The 22,323-nt window shown below is 45.3% G+C and overlaps 1 protein-coding gene across 1 annotated transcript in view; it reads right to left on the reverse strand.

Moving 5' to 3' along the window:
• KIF26B (kinesin family member 26B) overlaps window positions 1-22,323 on the reverse strand; it is a 508,250-nt gene that overhangs the window by 305,486 nt on the left and 180,441 nt on the right. Inside the window, exon 3 of the mRNA XM_068986463.1 lies at window positions 6,699-7,235. Coding sequence (XP_068842564.1) covers window positions 6,699-7,235 — 537 coding nt within the window. The remainder of the gene's footprint in view (window positions 1-6,698; window positions 7,236-22,323) is intronic.

Below are 22,323 nucleotides of genomic sequence, written 5' to 3' on the forward strand. Positions count from 1 at the left end.
TCCAGCTTTTTAGAAGTTGCTTTCACTGCTTGGCTTGTGACCCCTTCCTCCATCTTCAAAGCCAGCGAATTTGCACCTTCACTCTTCTGACCTCTGCTTCCATCCTTACATCTTCTCTTTCTGACTCTGTTCCTCCTGTCTCCCTTTTACAAGGGCCCTTATGATTACATTGGAACCACCCAGATAATCCAGGATCATCTCCCCATCTTAAGATCCTTAACTTTATTGCATTTGCAGAACCTCTTTTATTTTGTAAGGTAGCATATCCATAGGTTTCAGGGATAAGAACATGAACATCTTTGAAGGTCCTCTTCTAGCCTCCTGGGCTTCCCTGATAACACTGGTGGTAAAGAACCTGTGAGGCAATGCAGGAGATATAAGAGACAAGGGTTCAATCCCTGGGCTGGGAAGATCCCCTGGAGGAGGGCATGGCAACCCATTCCAGTACTCTTTCCTGCAGTATCCCATGAACAGAGAAGCCTGGCAGGCTACGGTCCATAGGACTGCAAAGGGTCGGACATGACCAAAGTGACTTAGCACACACACACTAATTCAGCCTACCACCCAAGTAAATGACTGCTGCTGCTGCTAAGTCACTTCAGTTGTGTCCGACTCTGTGCGACCCCATAGATGGCAGCCCACCAGGCTCCCCTGTCCCTGGGAATCTCCAGGCAAGAACACTGGAGTGGGTTGCCCTTTCCTTCTCCAATGCATAAAAATGAAAAGTGAAAGTGAAGTCGCTCAGTCGTGTCCGACTCTTCGAGACCCCATGGACCGCAGCCTACCAGGCTCCTCCATCCATGGGATTTTCCAGGCAAGAGTACTGGAGTGGGGTGCCATTGCCTTCTCTGAAGTAAATGGCTAGGTAAAAAATATTTTTGAAATTTATTGATGAAGTGTAAGTGTTCCCTTCAGCCCATGGCCCTGCCCATGCTTATAAGAAGCGCTGACTCTTTCAGAATTTCACCCATTCTTGAGAAATGCTCTGTCCGTGACAGAAGATAGAAACTGATCCTGTTTCTTGTGCCCAGGTTTGTCAAAATGCATAAAGATAAATAACACTCTTTTGACCATCTATAAACAGGAGAAAACAAAAACTCATGATGTCGAATGATCTTGCTGATGTCATAACTTATCAAATTGCAACACTTTATGTTATTGGCCTGCCTGGACAGAGCAGCAGCAAAATGGCACTAGGGCTGGCCCAAGAAAGGCATTTTGTGTATTTCAGGAACAGGCGTCTGACTCTGCAGGGCTGCAAACAACAGGAATGGAAATCCTCCACTACTGACACACAGCAAACACCTGCCCTACTCCTTTGTGAAAAGTGGCTCAGTGAGGAAAGAACATGAGTGCACCTCATCCCCCAAGGCAACAGCTCTACTCTCCATGCGTTTCTGGGTTCCATGGATTCATCACAGTCAAAGCCTCTGAGCACTGGAACACGAGCGAGCCTCAGAGTCCACCCTCCTCTTCCAAGGGCACCTGGAAGTCCTCAATAAAAGGATCAGCACCAAGTCTTCCCAGAGCTTCTGACTTCAGAAGACCAAGGCCTGGATACTGCCAAGATCCCACAGTTGAGCAAGCTCGGAGCTGCTTTCAGGTTGGTGCTACTATTGCCTCGCTCTTGCCTGTATCTTCAATTACAAAGTCCAATAGTGCCTCTGCAAGAATACTGGAAAGGGTTGCCATTTCCTTCTCCAGGGGATCTTCCAGACCCAGGTATCGAACCTGGGTTTCCTGCATTGCTGGCAGATCCTTTACCATCTGAGACACCAGGGAAGCCCAGGCCTCTGCTTACTATATACAGTTAACTCCTAAAGATATGAGACAATCCCACATGACTTCAGCCAGAGTTTAGTCTGGAATTATTCCTAACATTGACTCTAATGGATGTTTTTTTGAGAAAGCAGGATAACTTTTATCAAACACATATCCTCAAATCAAGGAACGCACACTGAATTCATCATGGATTTATCACCTATGTATTAATTTAACATATTCCTGAATCTTCTCGACAACTTCAATTTATCAAAGTCCCATAAAATAAAACTCTTCAACCCTTTCAAATGTCCCTATTTTGAGTGTGACATCAAAAAACCACCTGGACTACTTTCATTGCACCCAAGGATTTACTGACTATCATTAAGATACTTCATGTTAAAGATTAGCTTGGAGCCAATTAACTGGTGGTTTCCACCCAAAACCTTGAGGTCTGGATAGGCCTTCTACCCTGGAATTTTTTCCTAAATTTAAGGCCAGTCAGGAGAAACAACTTTAGTGTATCCTTGAGACTGGAACTTTCCCTAATGAGTAGCCCTTTTTTTGTATATGTTAGTTGCTGTCAGAGACATGAGAATAAATAAATCTATGCTCTCAAGAAACAAAAGACATCAAACAGAATCAGGAAACTCTACCCAAAAGAAACTTCAAATCTCTCGGCCTTGGTTTCTAGACAGCTGATATTGGGATCCCTGTGTTACAGTTTATAAAATATGTTCATACTTTAAAAAAAATTGTTCTCTTGCAAGGTAGGGATTTCATTCATAAGGAAAGAGACCAAAATATTAAGCCACTAAAACAAGATTCAACAGTTGGTGGAGCCATGCTCTTGAACTAGGCAGAACCATCTCTAAATCTCCCACCACGGTGCAAAAGGCAATTACTATCCTACAGAAGTGGATTCTAACACGAACATTCTGTGATTAGAGTATTATGTGTCAATTCTTTCCTGTATTTCCTGTAATAAATGTAAATTGGGGAAAAGCAGTTGCCATTCAAAAGAGGTATATAATTAATCTGTGGTGAACTACAAGAAATTAATCCAGACATGCTTTCTCAAAGCTAAAACTCATGTGATAAAATGAAAGTTCTAGAGCATTGCACTGACTGTGCTAAATGTCTGTAAGTTAATAAAAGAACATCTTTCTTTTAAACAGTCCACCTTATCAGCTTCTGTGAAATCGACTTGCTATGATATTTAATGAAAAAAATTATCTGCAGTTTGTTCGCCATTTTTTAATGTAATCTCAATGCTTCCTAAATTACTATTTTTCTTACCTGTCTGGATAGATTCTCATTTATCTGCAGTGCTTATAGGTTCCCACTCTTTCTGGAGGTAATCGAGAAACATGAAGGATCTAGCAAAAGAGAATCAAGAGATCTTCCTACTGCAGCCTTTAAAGACTGCGTCCCTGGGACTCATAGGATTAAACAATCCACCGGCAAATGGTCAGGAAGATCCCCTGGAGAAGGGAATGGCAACCCACTCCAGTATTCTGGCCTGGAGAATCCCAGGGACAGAGGAGCTTGGTGGGCTACAGCCTACGGAGTTGGACACAACTGAGCAACTAACAGTTTCACTTTTTCACTTTCACACACACACAGTGCTGTGGGAAACAGGGAACTTGAGGGGCTTGAGGGACACTTCTCTCTCCCATACAGAGGTTTTCCTCTGCTCACTGCTGCAAAGCCCATCCTCATTCTTGTCATCCCCCTGTACTTAAATGGCAGAACAGCCTCCTCTTCTCCCTTGCTTCTACAGGCTCCAGGCTTGCTGGTGTGGAGCAGCGCACTCGGCAGCAACAAAGTCCAGACAGATACTTCTCTGCCCAGAGAACGGCTTTGGCACGAAGCCAGAGGACCATCTGCTCTGTGGAGAGGGAAGTGGGAGTAAGGGTGAGCAGGAAAAGTGAGGTCAGCTTTCAGAGCAGTCCACCATCTCTGGCAAGCTGGCCAGACTGTGAACTGCAGAATATTTACTGCAGGGAGATGTCCGTAAGAGGAGCCATGCAGTCTAGCCAGACCCAGAGCCCCCACCCCGGGGCATGAGGATAACACAGTCACAACACGGGGACATTGGTTCACCAGGCACCAAATCTCTTTATCCCAGAGAGATTTCCTCTGATCCCTTTAACTACTGCTCGGGGGAAATGCAGAAATTAGTCTGTTCTGAGTTGGAAAGAAGCAATTGAATGTATCCAGGATGATCTCAAGTTGGTAGCTGCGTGAATCACCTTTGTGCCTGCCTTTGGCCACATCAACACACTCTTGCCCCATGGGCTGGACTTCAAGCCCTTCTGCAGGCTCTCAGAGCACACTGGGCATCTGTCTATACTTGCAGCACCTCCCTGGATTATAACACATAGTTCCCCTGCCTTCTCCACTAAGGACCACAGGACAGGAGCCTGGGTTTCCAGCCCATGGCAGGAGCCCCAACCAACACACAGCATAGTGTCTGGCACTTGGGAGAGCTTATAGACACTTGTTATTGTACAGGAAATTCTTTTTCCTCTGAGGTGGAGCATGGGGAAGGAAGAGCAGAAAGAATTGTTGCATATTTTATTTTAAATGTACCAGTAATCCTCAATCTTCCTTTTAAGCAGCCTATTCAGCCCCCCACCCCCTACACAGACTTTCCCCACACTCTGGATTTTTTATATGAAAGCTCCAGTTCCAAGTTCTTCTGTCCTCACTCACCAGCACTGTGCAGCAGCTGAATCTTCTAACTAGCGCCTGATACATGTTACAAGTGCTCTGGGGCCCTGGAAGGTGAAATGTGAGTTGTCTGTGTAACATGAGTGAGTGTGTGGCTAGCACAACCCAGGATGTGTTGAAAATATGACCTGGGTAGAAGGATGTGCACCAGAGAATTTTATTTATAGTAGTAAAAACCTAAACTCAAATAATTGATGCTCGGTTATATAAATCAGGACATATTCATATATGGGTAGTATTTATATAATGGAATATTAGGCTACCATTAAAGATCCTATTTTAGAAAAATATATAATGATGGGAAAATACCATGAAGTATATTAAGCAAAAAGCAAATCACAGAACTGAACATTATCACAATTTTAGAAACTGCATGCGTATAAAATCCTGGGAGGAAATATACCCAAAAGCTGTGAATTTCTATTTCTGGGTGTTGTTGCTTTTTAAAGTCTGTCTTGAACTTTTTCATGTTTTTAAAATTTTATTTTACAACAGACATGTATCACTTTTTATAATTTCTAAAACTATTTTTAAATTACAAACCAAAAAAAAACCAAGCATATTATTCAATAATGGAAAGAAGTTATTCTGTTCCTGCCCTAGATGGTTATAGTCAAGCATTAGACTATGAAGTCCTACCCAGGGTGCCACTGGTTTCTCATTATATTTTTATCCACAACCCAGAAAATTCTATCCAAAAGTGAAGTGGCAGGCAGGCCCCCACAGGTCAAAATAGGAGGCCTTTTTTTTTTTTTTTTTGGTGTACCATGTCTTAAAAGAAACCATAGCTGGAAAAGATGTTGAGATAAGTGTTCTGGGGTAAGTTCAGAAAGTTGGAAGCATCCAGGGCAGGGAAAGCCATTCTCCTGGGCAGGGAAGACCTGGTGCTACTCTGGCACCAGCTGTTCGGCCACGTAATTATTCCATTTCTTTAAGCATCCTGTTTCCCCATCTGTAAGGGGAAGATCCAACATCTGTCTTGCTGACCTCACAGGTGTATGGGGCCGGTTGGGGTGGGGGGGATTAAATAAAATGATGTGTGCTCTATATTTTGTAAACTATACAGCAGCATCAGGTAAACGAAAAGCTTAGCCGTCCAAGGTTACTAACTTCTCAAGATAAAGATCCACGCTCCCCACTTTCTTTCAAGATATCAAGAGAAACAATCTCTACTCCCTTTTACACTCTAGAAAAGTCACCAGGAATTTTATCAGCTGCATGCAACTCATTTTATGTTTCTCTGCACCTCTATCCCATGAAAGAAAAACTACGCTATGCATTCACTCAACTTGTTTCTTTTTTCTCCTGGACACAGGGGTAGACTGGCTTTCTCAGCCTCCCCTGAGGGAAGATGGGACCAGGAGACTGAAATCTCACCCCCTCCAGGCTGGGCCTCCCACCTCTTCCTGGGAGATCCTCCACCCTCTCTCTCTTTCTCCAGTTCCTGGCTGGTTGTACAAGATCTCGTGGAAGACTCTGAGACCGCTGGAAAATGCTGGCATGCTATCGATAGATGGAGGAGCCTAGGACCCTATGTCATAGTGGAAGACTACCCACCAAACACCCCATACAACCCCAACACAAGTGAGAAATAACCTGAGACCAACTGTTGCACCAATTATCCACCCCGACTAGTACATTCAACATCAACACTTCCTGCTGCTTCCCACCATGAGTGACGCAGCAGACACAGAGAGCACATGGGGTAAACCCAACCCTCCTCCAGCAGAAAACTCACCCAAGAAAGATTAAGAAAACTTTTTTAGATTCCCTGGCAGACTTAAGACCTGCTCTGTTATTTCTATAGGGAAACTTGAGAGTGTGTGCTAATTTAAATAACAGAAAAGAGAAAATAAGAAAAGGGGAACACATGTTTGGTAACCTCATCCCACAGTATTTAAAGTGAGATGCAAACAGAAAAGGGTTATGGTCGGTCAAGGTGGGAGAAATTAAGAAGAGAATCTCTCTCTCTTTTGAGAATGGTATAGACTATGGAAACAGAGTGCCATCTTGGGTCACTGGTCCCTGGATTAAATAGAGACATTTTATCTCTATTTGGCATCATCCAGCAGGGCTACATGGAAACACCAGGCTCTGCATTGGGGAGTTCCCAGAGGGACAAAGTAGAGAAAGAAAGTGCTACCCACTTCTTTGCTTTGACTGTAGCCAACCCTGTCCGTTTTTACTCAGAGGCTACTTACCTGGTAGGGATACAGGGTGACCCCGTTGGTTCTCGACAGGGACCAGGTGCCGTCCAGGTACTGGTGAGCCTGAATGGCCACTGAGCTGAGGATGTTCCCATTGCTGGGACTGGTGGCCATCTGGAGACTGACCTTGGCCTGGTGGGTTGGAGACCCACTCTTCTTCTCCGCCCCATTGCTGACCCCAAGGCTGTTGGGTTTGCTGCTATGCTTATTGGTGATGAAGGCTGTGTAGCTGGAGGGGGCATAGGAGGCGGGCACAAAAGCCCAATCCCTGGGCTGCTGGAGCCCCCCCACGTGCCGGGACCCCACCAGAGTGGGGACATTGGAGAGGGGTGGGGGGGAGCCAGGGGAACCATCAAAGCGCTCGCTGCCAGCCGCCTGTTCCAGGGTCAGCACCATCTGAATGGCCTCCTGCTTCAGCTGGTTCAAGTGGGTGGCACAAATGTCACAGCGGTTGTCCCTGTCATTCCATGCTTTCCGGATGGTGTTGGGGACCTGGAGCTTATCATGAATCACAGCCGAGAAAGCAGGATCCTGGAGAACACATAAACAAACAAACAAACAAAAAAACAGAGAGCCTATAAATCAAGGCTGGTAAGTGCAATTCAGATGTCTAGTTTATGAGTTAAGCCCTTCATATATCCAAGAAGTTGGGTTGTTTGATTGACATCCAGCAGAAATGAGCAGCCAGATTGGCAGACGAGCCTCTGGTTGACAAACACATCTGACAAATGTAATATTTTACAATGGAGACATTAAGGAATTAAATAAATAAATAAATATATATATATATTTCTAAGCATCCTCCTTACCAGGCTAGTCAAGTAAGAACATTCCAGACTCTTCCCCTTGTGTCCACGGTAGCTCTATAGGCATACCTGGTTGCTCTCAAGGTGTTCACAAATGGGTGAAGTAGACGTGAATGGGTGTCCGGGCCTGGTGGGGGTGAGTACGGCCACTCTGGACTGATGCTCTGTGCCCCAACCCACGAACTATGAAAACTTGGTAGCAGATGGAGGCACTACTTGTGACCCAGAACAGAGATTCTATTCCAAGAAAACCCTGGCCTCATTAGCATCGTTTGCTAAGTTCCACTGGAAGAAAAACCAACTAAACAGATTCTGGCCCAGAGATACAGCCTCTCCAGCAGTCCAACAAACCCCTCCAGAGCCCCCATGTTTACTGTTGGCCCCCAGCAGGCTGGCCATGCCCACACCCACGTAGCTGACATTCTGAACCATCAGAAGAAAAATATCTCCTTCATAAACAGTCCAAGATACTTTTCCCCAGAAACTTCATCTAAAACTATTAAAAACTCTTTTGCTCAGAAGCATATATGTAAAAGAAACCAGAAAATGAATTTAATGAAGATAATTTCTTTCATTTGTGTGTGTGCGTGTATGCTAAGTCGCTTCAGTCATGTCCAACTCTTTGCAACCCTATGGACTATAGCCCACCGGGCTCCTCTGTCCATGAGATTCTCCAGGCAAGAAAACTGGAGTGGGTTGCCATACCTTCCTCCAAGGGATCTTCCAACCCAGGGATCAAACCCGAGTCTCTCTTACAGCTCCTACATTGACAGGCAGGTTCATTACCACTAGCACCACTTGGGAAGCTCCTTTCTTCATTTACTTTGCTTTAATTTTTGTGGGAAAGCAGGACTGCACAGAGAAACAAGCACCAGGTGTGTTAACCGGTTATCAAAATACTTGGATTCTAGTTCCAGTTCTGCTACTCATTAGCTGTGTGACCTTGGACAACTTACGGAGCCTCTCTGAATCTCTCATCTGTCACTCAAGGCCATGGCCTATCTTTACTGTAGGGTTCTTCCCGCTCCATGACTCTGTGTAGGGAAATGGGGATACCATAGGTACACTGTAGGATACAATGTCTGCAGAAATGGACAGAGCTCCTGTGCTGTTTGGGGGCCTGGTTGAACTTTTGAGATTCCACAACTGCTGCAAGTAACTCATGAGGCTTATCTCAACGTGTATTTTCCTGAGGACATTAGAAGAAAATCTTCCCTTCTGAAATCTGTGGTATCTGTCATGGAGTGGAAACCCCATCAGGGCTGAGTGGGATTTGATGAGCTGGGGGTGAGGGGGGCAGCGTGGGGCAGCCAGGGTGGGCAGGGAGATCAGCGACGGGAGGGTCACTCTTCATTATGACCCATCTTGATTACGGGCTCCAGCATTTTGTTTTCCCTGTTTAACTACCCTGAACAGCTCCTCAGCATGCAGTGATTAATTGATTAATAAATCAAGAGGCCTCTTTACACAGCAGCAGCAAGGAGTGGCTCAGAGGGGTAGAAACTCAAGACGGTCATAGAAAATGATGAGAAACAATAGGAGGTCAAGGTTGACCAAGTCTGACTGATGAAGTGAGGCAAACCATATGAGGCCTGTTTGTGGCGCCCCTTCTCAGCTGCTCTGTCCAGAGTCCCTGACCAAAACTCAGCACATGTGGGACCCAAAAGAATCCCTAGGGACCATTCTAGAGCAGACCATCACCCTAGTTTCCAAATAAGAAAACTGAGCCCCCAAAAGGGTTAAAAGCTTGGACTACACCCAGACTAGTTGACCTCTAGTTCACGATTTTCAGCTGTAAGAGCCAAACAGCCATCTTCATCAATGGACTCAGAATTTTGCACAGACATAAGGGTTTCACCACCTTCACCTATGAAATGTTCGTTTAATCAAAAGGAAATATTTGGGGCCCCGTATGCGTCAAAATACAGTTTCTTGCTTTTCACATAATATTACATACTGAGCATTTTTCCTTGTCAATATATGTCATTTGAAAATGTGATTTTTTTAAATGACCACATGGTATTTTATCCTGTGGTTGTTTCATACGTCATTTTTTAATTCCCACGTCTACTACCTAATTAGAGGCAGGGTGAGAAATCAGAGACTGGCATTCAAAAGCAATCTGCTCCCCATGGCTTATGCTTTCAAGGCGCCAAACTATTTGGTTTCAAGAAAGCTCAAATTAATTGCTTACTTAGAATATTTTTGTTAACCCATCACCTGAAGTAGCATCATAGGGAAAAGGGAGATATAAGACCAGCCCCATCCACACATCACAGTTGATTTTAGATTCCTGTAGAATCTGGATTTGACTCTGACATCTGCAGCTGGATTAGAAAAGATACATCCCCTCCACAAAAATTGCCTAATGCTGAGGACTCATTTTCTCTCTTCTTTCTTGGTTTTCACACTCTCCCTTGAAGTACCTTCCTCACTTAGCCTGCTACTGTTTGCTGCTTGACTTCCCACATGGAACAAACAATACATGTTGTCTGTGCAGCAGGCTGAGGATCTTGGTTCCTATTCTGAGTTCAGACTCCAAGGAAGCCTCTTGGCTCCTGGACTACCCAGTGCCAGGTCCCCTTGCTGCCCCCTCTAGTCTGGGACCAACCAGCACACACTCAGGCACATGGAGCCCAGCACTCCCCTCCCAGTTCCCAAGGCACCGACAAATCCATCAGGAGCACTGCAGCTGAGCCCACAACTAGGATGGCCCCTGACATCCAGGAAGGGGCAAAGCCCAGAGCCCACCGCTGCCTCATCCAGAAGAAAGCGAGATGGGTGGTTTAATGAGTCTGCCATTGCTGACGGATGTCAAGAGGTGTTCCCAAAATTAAGCCACCCTTGATCTGAAACCTTAAGTGAGTTCTTAGCATCAAAAGGCCTCAGTAAGTCAAAAGGTACATTTTAGGGAAACGAAAATCCCTTTCAAGTGCTGGTCTACATACTGTAAATATTTTAGTGCACCTCAAAACTTCAAAGAGGAAAGATCAACAGACAGAGTCTTCTGTAAGTGATGGCATAAAGGGAATACTGCTTCCTGGGAGAGTAGGAATAAACAGGGAGAAGAGAAGCCTTCAGGATCATGGAAGGCTCACACATGCTGAGTTCTCCTGACATGGACAGGAAAGGACTGTTGTGGCCCCAGGAGATGGACTAGGGGAGTGCCCTCCGGTTCAGCTCGCACCAGAAGAAACCTGGACCCAGAGAGGGAATGGGCTTAGTATGCAGTCTGGCATGCTACCTACCGTGTGGACTCAAACACTTTCATACTGTCTTGTCCTGACTCATCTTGTGACCTCCGAAAGTCCGATGGGAATAACAGGAATGTGTGCACAGCCAAACCTCTATTTTTGGAGTCCTGATTTTTATTTCAGCACCTTGGAAAATGGGCTAATGGCATTTGGGCAATGTTTTCATCCTAAGTTTTCAACTTAAGGATTCTGTGCTCAAAACATTCTCATCTTCCAAAAATAATACAAAATTATTATTATTCCACATGCATCATGGAGAGGAATTCAAGAAAACACTTAGGAAACTGATAAACGTCTTCAGGGGGCTTCCCTGGTAGCTCAGAGGTAAAGAACTCCCCTGCCAATACAGGAGATGTAGGAGACATGGGTTTGATCCCTGGGTCAGGAAGATCCCCTGGAGAAGGAAATGGCAACCCACTCCAGTATTCTTGCCTGGAGAATTCCATGAACAGAGGAGCCTGGACATGACTTGGCTAGTAACTAAACAACAGAAGGTCCTTAGAAGGAAAGTTAGGGATAAATGAAGTTAATATGAGTGTGTGTGCGCTCAGTTGCTCATGCAGACACCTATGTCTGCCCACTTAGTGACTGCTACAAAGAGAATGCCAGAAAATGGTTTTCCAATCCCTAGCTCTTCTAGGGATTGTTTCAGGAAAACCGGTGTCCTGCTTTGTCCCCTGGAGGTCTCTCACAATCTAATGGCTCTCTAAGATTGCCACATGTGTATTCCAGCAGACCGATCTAAGACACCATAAGTCTCTCTGCCTCGGGCAAGGGCACCCCAACCCATGGCTTCCACAGCCATCTGCATCCCAGTGACTGGGAATTCTCCATCTCCACCCCTACCTGGCCTTTCTCCTGAACACTAAGCCTTACAGGCCCCTGGAAAACATCATCCAGATAAACACTCTTCAAACTGACCATTCAAAATTCATTTTATTTCCCCCAATCCTATTCTTATTTCAATAGTCACTATCAAACTAAATAGTGCTATTATCCACTCAGGGACCCAGGCTAGAAATCTAGAACCTTCTTGCCTCCTCCTGTTCCCTTCAATCCAATCACAAAGTGTAGGAAATGGTCTTTCCTAAAAGCTCTTGAATGGTCCCTCCTCTCCTTGCTCAATGCCATGAGAAAGCTTTCAGCATTTCTCACATCATCATGGTCTCCCAGATTATAGCCTGGACCTCAAAACCCTCCCCACAACAACAACAACAAAAAGATAAAACAGAAATCAGTCACCATCCTGCTTTCCTACAACTCCACTCTGGAAACTATCTTATTATCTGTAGTTTTTATTTGCAGAACTGTTTGTCTGTTAGACTGTCAGCCCCTTAAGAGGAAATATCCTTTCCATCTTTAATTCCTCCAAGTCTAGAATAGTGTCTACTTCACTGCAGGGCCCAACAAACATTTGTCAAATAAACAAATTGAAAGAACTCAACCAAAGCTAAAACGATCAATAATGAAGTTGGTCTTGGTCCATCTGTCATTTATTTTGTCTACGTGAGCTAGTTGCCTCTTATAAAAATGACCATGAAATAAATTCCTTCAAATCTAAAGCTAATATAGTTTTCCAATAGCACTTGTTCTGCCTGACTAAAGAGCCTAAAGTGAGTTAGCCGTAATCTAGATAGCTTCCTTTTACCTGAAGCTTTCTTAAACTACCAGAATAGATCCTCTATGCTCTCCTCGATACACAATCTATTACTCTTTTCTCTAAGTTCCCAAGAAAATGATGTTGATATGCAAAGGAACTTTTTTAACCATCAGGCCAGCTCATCAGCAGGCCACCAAGAGAAATCTACTGAAGGGAAAACTCCACATCAATACCACACCCCTGGTCCAGTAGGGCTAGGCCCCGGCAAGCGGGCAATGTGCTTATTTTCCAAGAGCCAGCAGCCAGGTTTCCACACATGGGGCAGGGCTGCTAATGAGCGTGGGAAGTCTGTGGAACCCGAGCCGGAAAGCAAGAGCTACCGCCCCGGCAAACCAAGCTGTTTACTAGCGTCTTCACTGCTTTCTGTCCCAGTTCATCTTCTAAGGGATGATCTCCTTGGTAATGAACACTCAAGCCAGTTTTGAGGACAGGATTTTTTTCCCCAGCTTTATTTTGGCCAAGAGTACTTACAGTGCATTCCCGCAAAGCCTCTGGGTCTGTGAGGAAGACAACAGCTGGAGTCAGAGTCCAGCGTGAGTTGTGCAAACGCCTGCTGATGTTTGCTCCTGGTTTATTATTCTAGAGGCCTCTAGTGACAAGCTCAACAAGATTTAAACTGTTCTTCAAAGGCAGTTTTTTTCCACTTTGTCCCTAAACTTTCTTCTTCCATAAATGCTATCCCATGAGGCCCAGAATGGTGGCTAGAACTCCAAGAATGCAATGTTTTGTTCCCCAAGGCAGGCAGTTTCCCAGAAGATCAAGGGACTTTACCCTCACACACCTTGTAATCTTTCTATCCGAGGGTCTGCCTCCAGCCCCCTCCCCGCCCCCTGCCACATTCCCCATCCGTGTCCTTTCCATCTCAAGAATCTCAGCATTCTTCCCAGCTATTACCAAAGGCAAGTGTCCATATTAATGATTCTCTGTTTTGACTGGAAATAGCAAAATTGGCAGTTTGCAGAACAACAGATAGCAAACCTCAGGTGAATCTGACCCAAGAAAACAAATTTTTTTTTTCTTAACTTTTAATTTTGTTTTGGGGTATGGCTGATGAACAATGCTGTGATAGTTTCAGATGAACTCAGAAGCAGAGGGACTCAGCCATACATATACATGTATCCATTCTCCCCAAGACCCTTCTCCCATCTAGGCTGCCACATAAACATTCTCATTCATGCCTAAACATTCAAATATTTGAATTCAAATGTCTCAGAAGAACTTGGACTTTTCCAACTTGGTAATTTCAGAAGGAGAAAAAACAAAATTTCACTTAGCCATTGGTATTACTAGGAATAAGACTCTAAAACCTGACATCTAAGGATACCCCAAAATGCCAACCAGTGGGTGTGATTGCTTCCTCAGGAAGATCTGGTTCCTCCATGCTCCTCAGCCTTGATCTAGCATCTCACTGCCCATATGTGTTTGATGGGACATGCAAGATCGAGGGGATGCAAAGGATTGGGGAATCCAGAATGTCTCTCACATGAGACTCTACTCACCATCTGTCATGCTGAATCTACCCAGCAAGAATGGACAAATAAACATTAATATCCTTTACTCCTGTTGTTCAGAGTTCCCAAATGCACAAACAAGGCAGAGAACCAATTAGAAAGTGTGACAAGCAGTGACATCCCAGTGCTCTTTGTCGAGAAGAGTGACCACCCTCACAAGCTGCCATTCTCGCTGACGCACTGTGGGAACTCAAGAAAGTCCCTGAGTGTCTCACTCAGCTGGGCAAAGGGGACACAGCAGGGTTCATTCTCCAAAGTTAGTGACAGGGAGAAAGAGGGGCATGAAAGAGGGGACTGGGTGCACGGCAGAGTGTGTTCCAGGTGAGGTCTGAGACAATCCAAAGAACCAGCACCACAGTGACGGCAGCTCAGCCAGGCCCTGGAATCACAGCTGGCCCACAGATCTGCTCGGCACACCTGAAATTTCCTATCCTTCCGGGCCTCATCCAGACCCCAGGCTTTTTATCACTATTGGACTCCAGCACTGATCTTGCATGGAAAAAAGAATGAATATAAAAGATGCTGGGTAATGAGCTCAGAAAGACCAAAAAGGAAAAAAAAAAAAAAAAAAGTCAAAGGAAGAAATGTTAAATGTCAGACCAAAGTTGTTCTATATAAGAAACCAAATTAACCTGGACTGTAGTGACTTTGCACACGGCCTAAGCCACCCCGCCTAGTGTTACAGATGAGAGCTGCTGGCCCATTAGAGATGCACATGTGCTTCAATTTGAATGATTATATTCAGGACGCGAGGCTGCTGGGAGCACCAGAGGCAGGCAGGATGCAATTAACAGGGCTGCTTGCTGCAACATGTGAAAAAGTGTTGCATATGATAAGACTTATCTGCTTCAAAGGAAAAAGGAGATTTTTAATTGGAACTTCATATGATTAAGAAAACTTCATGGATTCTTTTGAGGAAAAGAATAGTTGAGGTATTTCTCATCACAACCACAGAAATTATTTTTCTGTCTATGTCTCTCATCTTTTCCAACTGGATGGCACGGACAGTGTCTTGATGCTTTTGAAAAAGCTTGTTAGTGAGTATAGGAGGTTCAGATGCTCCCCTGGTGGCTCAGATGGTAAAGAATCTGCCTGCAATGTAGGAGACCTGAGTTTGATCCCTGGGTGGGGAAGATTCCCCCGGAGAAGGACATGGCACTCCAGTATTCTTGCCTGGAGGATTCCATGGACAGAGGAGCCTGGTGGGCTACAGTCCATGGGGTCACAAACAATCAGATAGGACTGAATGACTAACACTTCCACTCTCATGGGAGGATCAAGACCTGTCTCCATAACTCAGTAGCTGTGGGACAGGAAGCCATTTTTAAAAACCTATCCAAGCCTCAGTCTCCTTAAATGTAAAAATGGGAAATGATAATAGTCCCTATTTTAATGAGTTATGTAAGTATTATATGTGCAACATGTTTAGCACAGTCCTGATGCCTGGCTCAGGAAGATCCTCAGGGATAGGAAATGGCAACCCTCTCCAGTATTCTTGCTGAAAGAACTCCATGAAAAGGCAAAAATGATGAGCCTCCCACGTTGGAAGGTGTCAGATATGCAGATGATACCCCTCTGCAGAAAGTGAAGAGTATCTAAAGAGCCTCTTGATGAAAGTGAAAGAGAAGAGTGAAAAAGCTGGCTTGAAACTCAATGCTAAAAAAACGAAGATCATGGCATCTGGTCCCATCACTTCATGGCAAATAGATGGGGAAACAATGGAAACAGTGACAGACTTTATTTTCTTGGGCTCCAAAATCACCGCAGATGGTGACTGCAGTCATGAAATTAAAAGACACTTGCTCCTTGGAAGAAAAGCTATGACAAACCTAGACAGTATATTCAAAAGCAGAGACATTACTTTGCCGACAAAGATCTGTATAGTCAAAGCTATGATTTTTCCAGTAGTCATGAATGGATGTGAGTTGGACCATAAAAAAGGCTGAGCACTGAAGCATTGATGCTTTTCAACTGTGGTGTTGGAGAAGACTCTTGAGAGTCCCTTGCTCTGCAAGGAGATCTAACCAGTCCATCCTAAAGGAAATCAGCCCTGAATATTCATTGGAAGGACTGATGCTGAAGCTGAAGCTCCAATACTTTGGCCACCTGATGTGAAGAACTGACTCATTTGAAAAGACCATGATGCTGGGAAAGACTGAAAGAAAAGGAGAAGAAGACGGCGGAGGATGAGTTGGTTAGATAGCATCACTAATTCAATGCCTATAAGTTGGAGCAAACTCAGGGAGACAGTGACGGACAAGGGACCCTGTCATGCTGCAGTCCATGGGATTGCAAAGAGATGGACACAACTTAGCAACTGAACAGATGAGACGTACTTTTTACATGTGGTCTATGATGAACCATCAGGTGGCAAATGGATTTCTTATCCATCTGTAAGTAGTTGTATTAACGTGAAAAGTCGCTCAATCATGTCCAACCCTTTGCGACCCCATGGACTATATAGCCTGCCAGGCTCCTCTGTCCATGGAATTCTCCAGGCAAGAATACTGGAGTGGGTAGCCGTTCCCTTCTCCAGAGGATCTTCCCAACCCAGGGACTGAACCCAAATCTCCTGCATTGCAGGCGGATTCTTTACCATCAGAGTTACCAGGGAAGCCTAAGAATACTGGAGTGGGTAGCCTATCCCATCTCCAGCAGATCTTCCAGTCCCAGAAATCAAACCAGTCTCCTGCATTGTAGGTGGATTCTTTACCAGCTGAACTACCAGTGAAGCCCAAGTTGTATTAAGGAATCTCTTAATTATCTAATTATGAAATTTCCTAATGTTTCTTTTTATTTCTTTTATTGATTTTATGTGTATGAAACACTGCAGAAATGTATTTCGCTATGTTTTCTTGGACTTACCACAAAAAGATAAAGTACCTAAAATCTGGTGTTGCTGCTGTTGTTTTTAAAAGAAGGAATTTTAGCAGATAAACTCTGTTTTGACCATGTGCTGATGTGCTCAGTTGTGGCCGACTCTCTGTGACCCCATGAACTGTAGCCCGCCAGGTCCATGGAATTTTCCAGGCAAGAATACTGGATTGGGTTGCCATTTCCTTCTCCAGTTTTGACCATAAACCACAACAAACTTAAAGACTTCTGCTGGTCCCCCTGTGAGCTAAACCTTACAACCCAGTGTCAAGGGCCCCGTGTAATTTACTTCAAGCTGTCCTGTCAGACATCTTTCTCTGGGTTCCTCATGTGACCCTGCAGGACAGGCAGGGTGGTTTCCCTCTGCCCCTTAGAAGCTTCTTCATTTCCCCTCTCTGTGCCTTTGCTTACATTTCTGCCCTGATGACAATTCCCATCTTGCCTTATAAACCACAAGAAAATTTAGAGGGCTGGGAGTGGGAGGGTAATGGATATGTTCACCAGTGTGATCGTTTCCTGGGTATCTATGTGTGACCAAATATATCAAATTGTATACTTCAGATGTGTACCGTTTAGTGAATGTCAATCATATACCCATTACACTAAAAAAAAAATCTTGTTTATCCATAGTAAGGCCCAGCTCGTCCACAAAGTCTGACTCCCAGGAGGCACTTCCATTGCACTTTTCTGGTCTGAGTGACTCACATTACTTAGCAAACACTTCCTCGTTGGTTAGAGCCATACATGCTCTATCTCCACAATCGTGGTAAATTCCTAGGGGGAAGAAACCATGCCATAATTTCAACAGTAATGATAACTTCTACGCTTGCCCCCCTGGTATCTACTCCAGACAGCACCCAGGGAGATCCTCATAAGTCTTAAATCTGATCCTAGTGGTCCTTGGCTAAAAATCCTCCCATGGCCCCCACCCTACTTCCCTCAGAGTCAAATCAAAGCATTAGAGTCTGTGTTTACAAAACTCATTTTAGATACCAGTCATCTAGTCATTAAATCTCTGACCCTAAATTGACTGAAGTCTGTGGATTCACTTGGATTACTTATTTCAAGTAGCATTTGCTGGATAAAAATTAAAATTAAAAAGTAATTTGAAGACTCAAAAAATAAAACTAAACAAAAACCCAAAAACACGCAAACAAAAAAATCAAAGTGTTTGCACTGGGCTCTACAGGACCTGGCCTCCTGCTCCTTCTCGAACTTCAGCTCCAACCACTGCTCCCTGACTCAGTCTCTCCAATCACAAGGGCCTGAGCTCTTCCTCCATCACACCAGGAATGCTCACTGCCACCTCAGTGGCTCTGTACTCCCTCCTCCTTCTTCATGGAAGACGTGTGCCCTTATATACAGGCCTGACTGTCTCTTACCACCTGCAAGCTGGTCAAATATCCCCTTATAATGAGGCCTCCCTGACCACCTCATTACAGATGTAAGTCACCCCAAGCACTCCCTAACCCTCTGCACTGCCTTCTGTCATTGTCTAACACAGCAAGAGGATTCCAGAAAAACATCTACTTCTGCTTCATTGGCTATGCTAAAGCCTTTGACTGTGTGGATCACAACAAACTGGAAAATTCTGAAAGAGATGGGAATACCAGACCACCTGACCTGCCTCCTAAGAAACCTGTATGCAGGTCAAGAAGTGACAGGATCAGACATGGAACAACAAAATTCAGAAAGGAGTATGTCAAGGCTGTATATTGCCACCTTGCTTATTTAACTTATATGCAGAGTACATCATGTGAAATGCCAGGCTGGATGAAGCACAAGCTAGAATCAAAATTGCAGGGAGAAATACCAGTAACCTCAGATATGCAGATGACACCATCCTAATGGCAGAAAGAGAAGAGAAATTAAAGAGCCTCTTGATGAAGGTGAAAGAGGAGAGTGAAAAAGCTAGCTTATAACTCAACATTCAAAAAATGAAGATCATGGCACCTGGTCTCATCACTTCATGGCATCTGGTCCCATCACTTCATGGCAAACAGATGGGGAAGGAAACAATGGAAACAGTGACAGACTTTATTTTGGGGGGCTCCAAAATCACTGGGGTTGGTAACTGCAGCCATGAAATTAAAAGACTCTTGCTCCTTGGAAGGAAAGCTATATTAAAGCAGAGACATTACTTTGCCAACAAAGGTCCGTGTCATCAAAGCTATGGTTTTTTTCAGTAGTCATGCACTGATGTCGGGGCTGGACAATAAAAAAGGCTGAGCACTGAAGAACTGATGCCTTCAAACTATGGTGCTGAAGAAGACTCTTAAGAGACCCTTGGACTGCAAGGAGATCAAACCAATCAATCCTAAAGGAAATCAACCCTGAATATTCATTGTAAGGACTGATGCTGAAGCTGAGGCTTGATTATTTTGGCCACCTGATTCAGAGAGCCAACTCATTGGAAAAGACCCTGATGCTGGGAAAGATTGACGGTAGGAGAAGAGGACGACAGAGGATGAGATGGTTGGATGGCATCACTGCCTCAACAGACACGAGTAAGGCTCCGGGGAGTAAGGCTCTGGGTGCATTTTAATAAATATCCCTGGTGATTCAGTGGTTTGGGGTTACAGAGGAAGGGATGGGAAGGGAGACAGAGATGGGGCAGGGAGAAGGAAGAGGTGCCTCTCCCTTTTAAGTTTCTAAGCCTAGCCGCGGCCTTTGGAGAGAAGTTGGCCATTTCCTGCAGGGCTCACCATGCTACCCAACGGACTGCAACTATTCTGAAAACCTCAACTTTTTCTAGACAATAATTCAAGACAGTGATAAATGGCTCTTGCTTCTCTCCTTACTCCCATAGTTTCAACAGCTGTTGATTTTGATCCCTAGGAGACATTTGGAAATACCTGGGGACGTTTTTGTTGTCACAACTTGAGACGGGGCTACTGTCATCTGGTGGGTAAAGGCTAAGGATGATGCTAAATGTCTTATCAGTTCAGTTCAGTTCAGTCCATTTCAGTTCAGTCGCTCAGTCGTGTCCGACTCATTGCGACCCCATGAATCGCAGCACGCCAGGCCTCCCTGTCCATCAACAACTCCAGGAGTTCACTCAGACTCATGTCCATCGAGTCCATGATGCCATTCAGCCAACTCATCCTCTGTCGTCCCCTTCTCCTCCTGCCCCCAATCCCTCCCAGCATCAGGGTCTTTTCCAATGAGTCAACTCTTTGCATGAGGTGGCCAGAGTATTGGAGTTTCAGCTTCAGCATCAGGCCTTCCAATGAACACCCAGGACTGATCTCCTTCAGAATGGACTGGTTGGATCTCCTTGCAGTCCAAGGGACTCTCAAGACTCTTCTCCAACACCACAGTTCAAAAGCATCAATTCTTCGGCTCTCATCTTTCTTCACAGTCCAATTCTCACATCCATACATGACCACTGGAAAAACCATAACTTTTACTAGATGGACCTTTGTTAGCAAAGTAATGTCTCTGCTTTTGAATATGCTATCTAGGTTGGTCATAGCTTTCCTTCCAAGGAGTAAGCGTCTCTTAATTTATCCTTTAATTAAAAATACATAAAATTTTTAAAAAAAATTCTAAAAAGCACAATCTCTACATTGACCTCTGGGTACTGGGTATTGGCTGACTAGCGGGCCAGGCACAGACGGTGTGGGTGAGTAAGCCGGGGGATAGGCACTGGCCCCAGGCTAATAAACCCCCCCACACCATGGCCCCCAGCCTGGGGCTGCCCTTGCTGGTGAGACAGGCACTGCTGGCAGGCCAGGCGATATCTTCTAGAGTGTGGTGGGAGAGGCTGACAGGAGACTCGAGTCCCGACCACACGGAACCACAGATCTGGCCGGCGGCTCAGGGGGCGGCAGTGAGTCTGTCACGCTCAGCTCTGCCGCCTGCCCCGGGCTGAGAGGGCACCGCTGAGGTTGCTATAACTACGAAATCCTTCAAGCCTCTGGCCAGATTTCATGTCATGGTAACTTTGCAATTTCCCTCTTGGAGAAAGAAAACCAGTGCCATGGCAAGAAAAAGTCATCTCTGAGATGTAATTTGGTGCAATTATAGAGAAGACCAGAGAGTCTTTGTTCCTGCAAAAACCACATTATGTAGCACAGGCTACATGCCAGATTCCATGCTGGGTGGGTTTGGTGAGCGAAGTCCTAAAGGCTTCCTCCGTAAGTGCCCCAGCTGAGGAGACCGAGAGGACGAGGACCTGACCGGACATTTCTGTTTCCACTCTTGATACGTTAGTGATGCCATAACACACCCTTGGCAAGGGGAGTCCTAGACGCATCGGACGGATCACACTTCCACGACCTAGTTATAAGATCTGAGCTGGGCAGCCCGGAACCTAACCATCCGCATCCTCAGACATTCGTCTGTTCGTTTGGGGTGGGATGGATTAATCACAGAAGAGCCAGCAATCCTTCTTACCCTTCCTTCTTCCATAATGATCTCAAGTGAAAAGTCACTGAGATGAACAAGACCACTCAAAAAGCTCTGAATATGGGGGGGGCTGGGAGGGCTGGAGGCTCGGGACAGGCAGGAAGGCTTTATCCAGCTCCTCTACCAGCTTTGGTTAGTAACAGTCATTCCTAAGAAGCCAGTTGCTGTGAACTGTTTACAAACCCACAAGTCAGAGAACCAGCCATCCAGCCAGCCTTGATTCAGGGCCCCACCCTCTCAATCCTGACCAGGAGTTACCGCAAGGCAGCGATGGTTTCTAGACATGCCCCGGGGCCTGTACCATGACTGGCATCCTCCTGAGAGACTGCCACCCCTGCCAACCCCCCACCAACACAATTTTAACCTCTCTCAGGGCCACAGTGATTCCTGGCTTCTCAGAGGAGTCTTGTGGCAGGCAGGGCTGCCACAGCATCCTGGGGATATGAGGAAGAGCTGAAGCTGTTTTGAGTGATGCCTTCTAGATGCTCCTATACAGGCTCAACCACAAGAAGCCCAGGTTAGTATCAGAAAGAGAGAGGGTGAGCAGACCAGGACAGCCCTCTCTGCTGCCTCCAGTCACTCTAGCACATGGGAGATGGCACTGCATTTGACAGAGTGCCAGTTGTACTTATTTGCTACCCTGTTACATTATTCACCTATCTCCGTATTTTCTAAAGGGGCCTTCTGACTAACAGAGCCTACAGAAGACAGGTTTGAACTGGTTGATTAGTATACATTGTCTACGCATATAAAATAATTGTGTAAGAAAAGGCAACAGCAACTATCTCACCAAGATCTCTGATGTGTTAATATTCAGCTGCACTGCATCTTAGTTGGAGAAGGCAATGGCACCCCACTCCAGTACTCTTGCCTGGAAAATCCCATGGATGGAGGAGCCTGGTAGGCTGCAGTCCATGGGGATGCGAAGAGTCGGACACGACTGAGCGACTTCAGTTTCACTTTTCATTTTCATGCATTGGAGAAGGCAATGGCAACCCACTCCAGTGTTCTTGCCTGGAGAATCCCAGGGACGGCGGAGCCTGGTGGGCTGCCGTCTATGGGGTCGCACAGAGTTGTACACGACTGAAGCGACTTAGCAGCAGC

The sequence above is a fragment of the Capricornis sumatraensis genome, chromosome 14, assembly GCF_032405125.1.
Source record: "Capricornis sumatraensis isolate serow.1 chromosome 14, serow.2, whole genome shotgun sequence".
In the NCBI taxonomy this organism is placed as follows: Eukaryota; Metazoa; Chordata; class Mammalia; order Artiodactyla; family Bovidae; genus Capricornis; species Capricornis sumatraensis.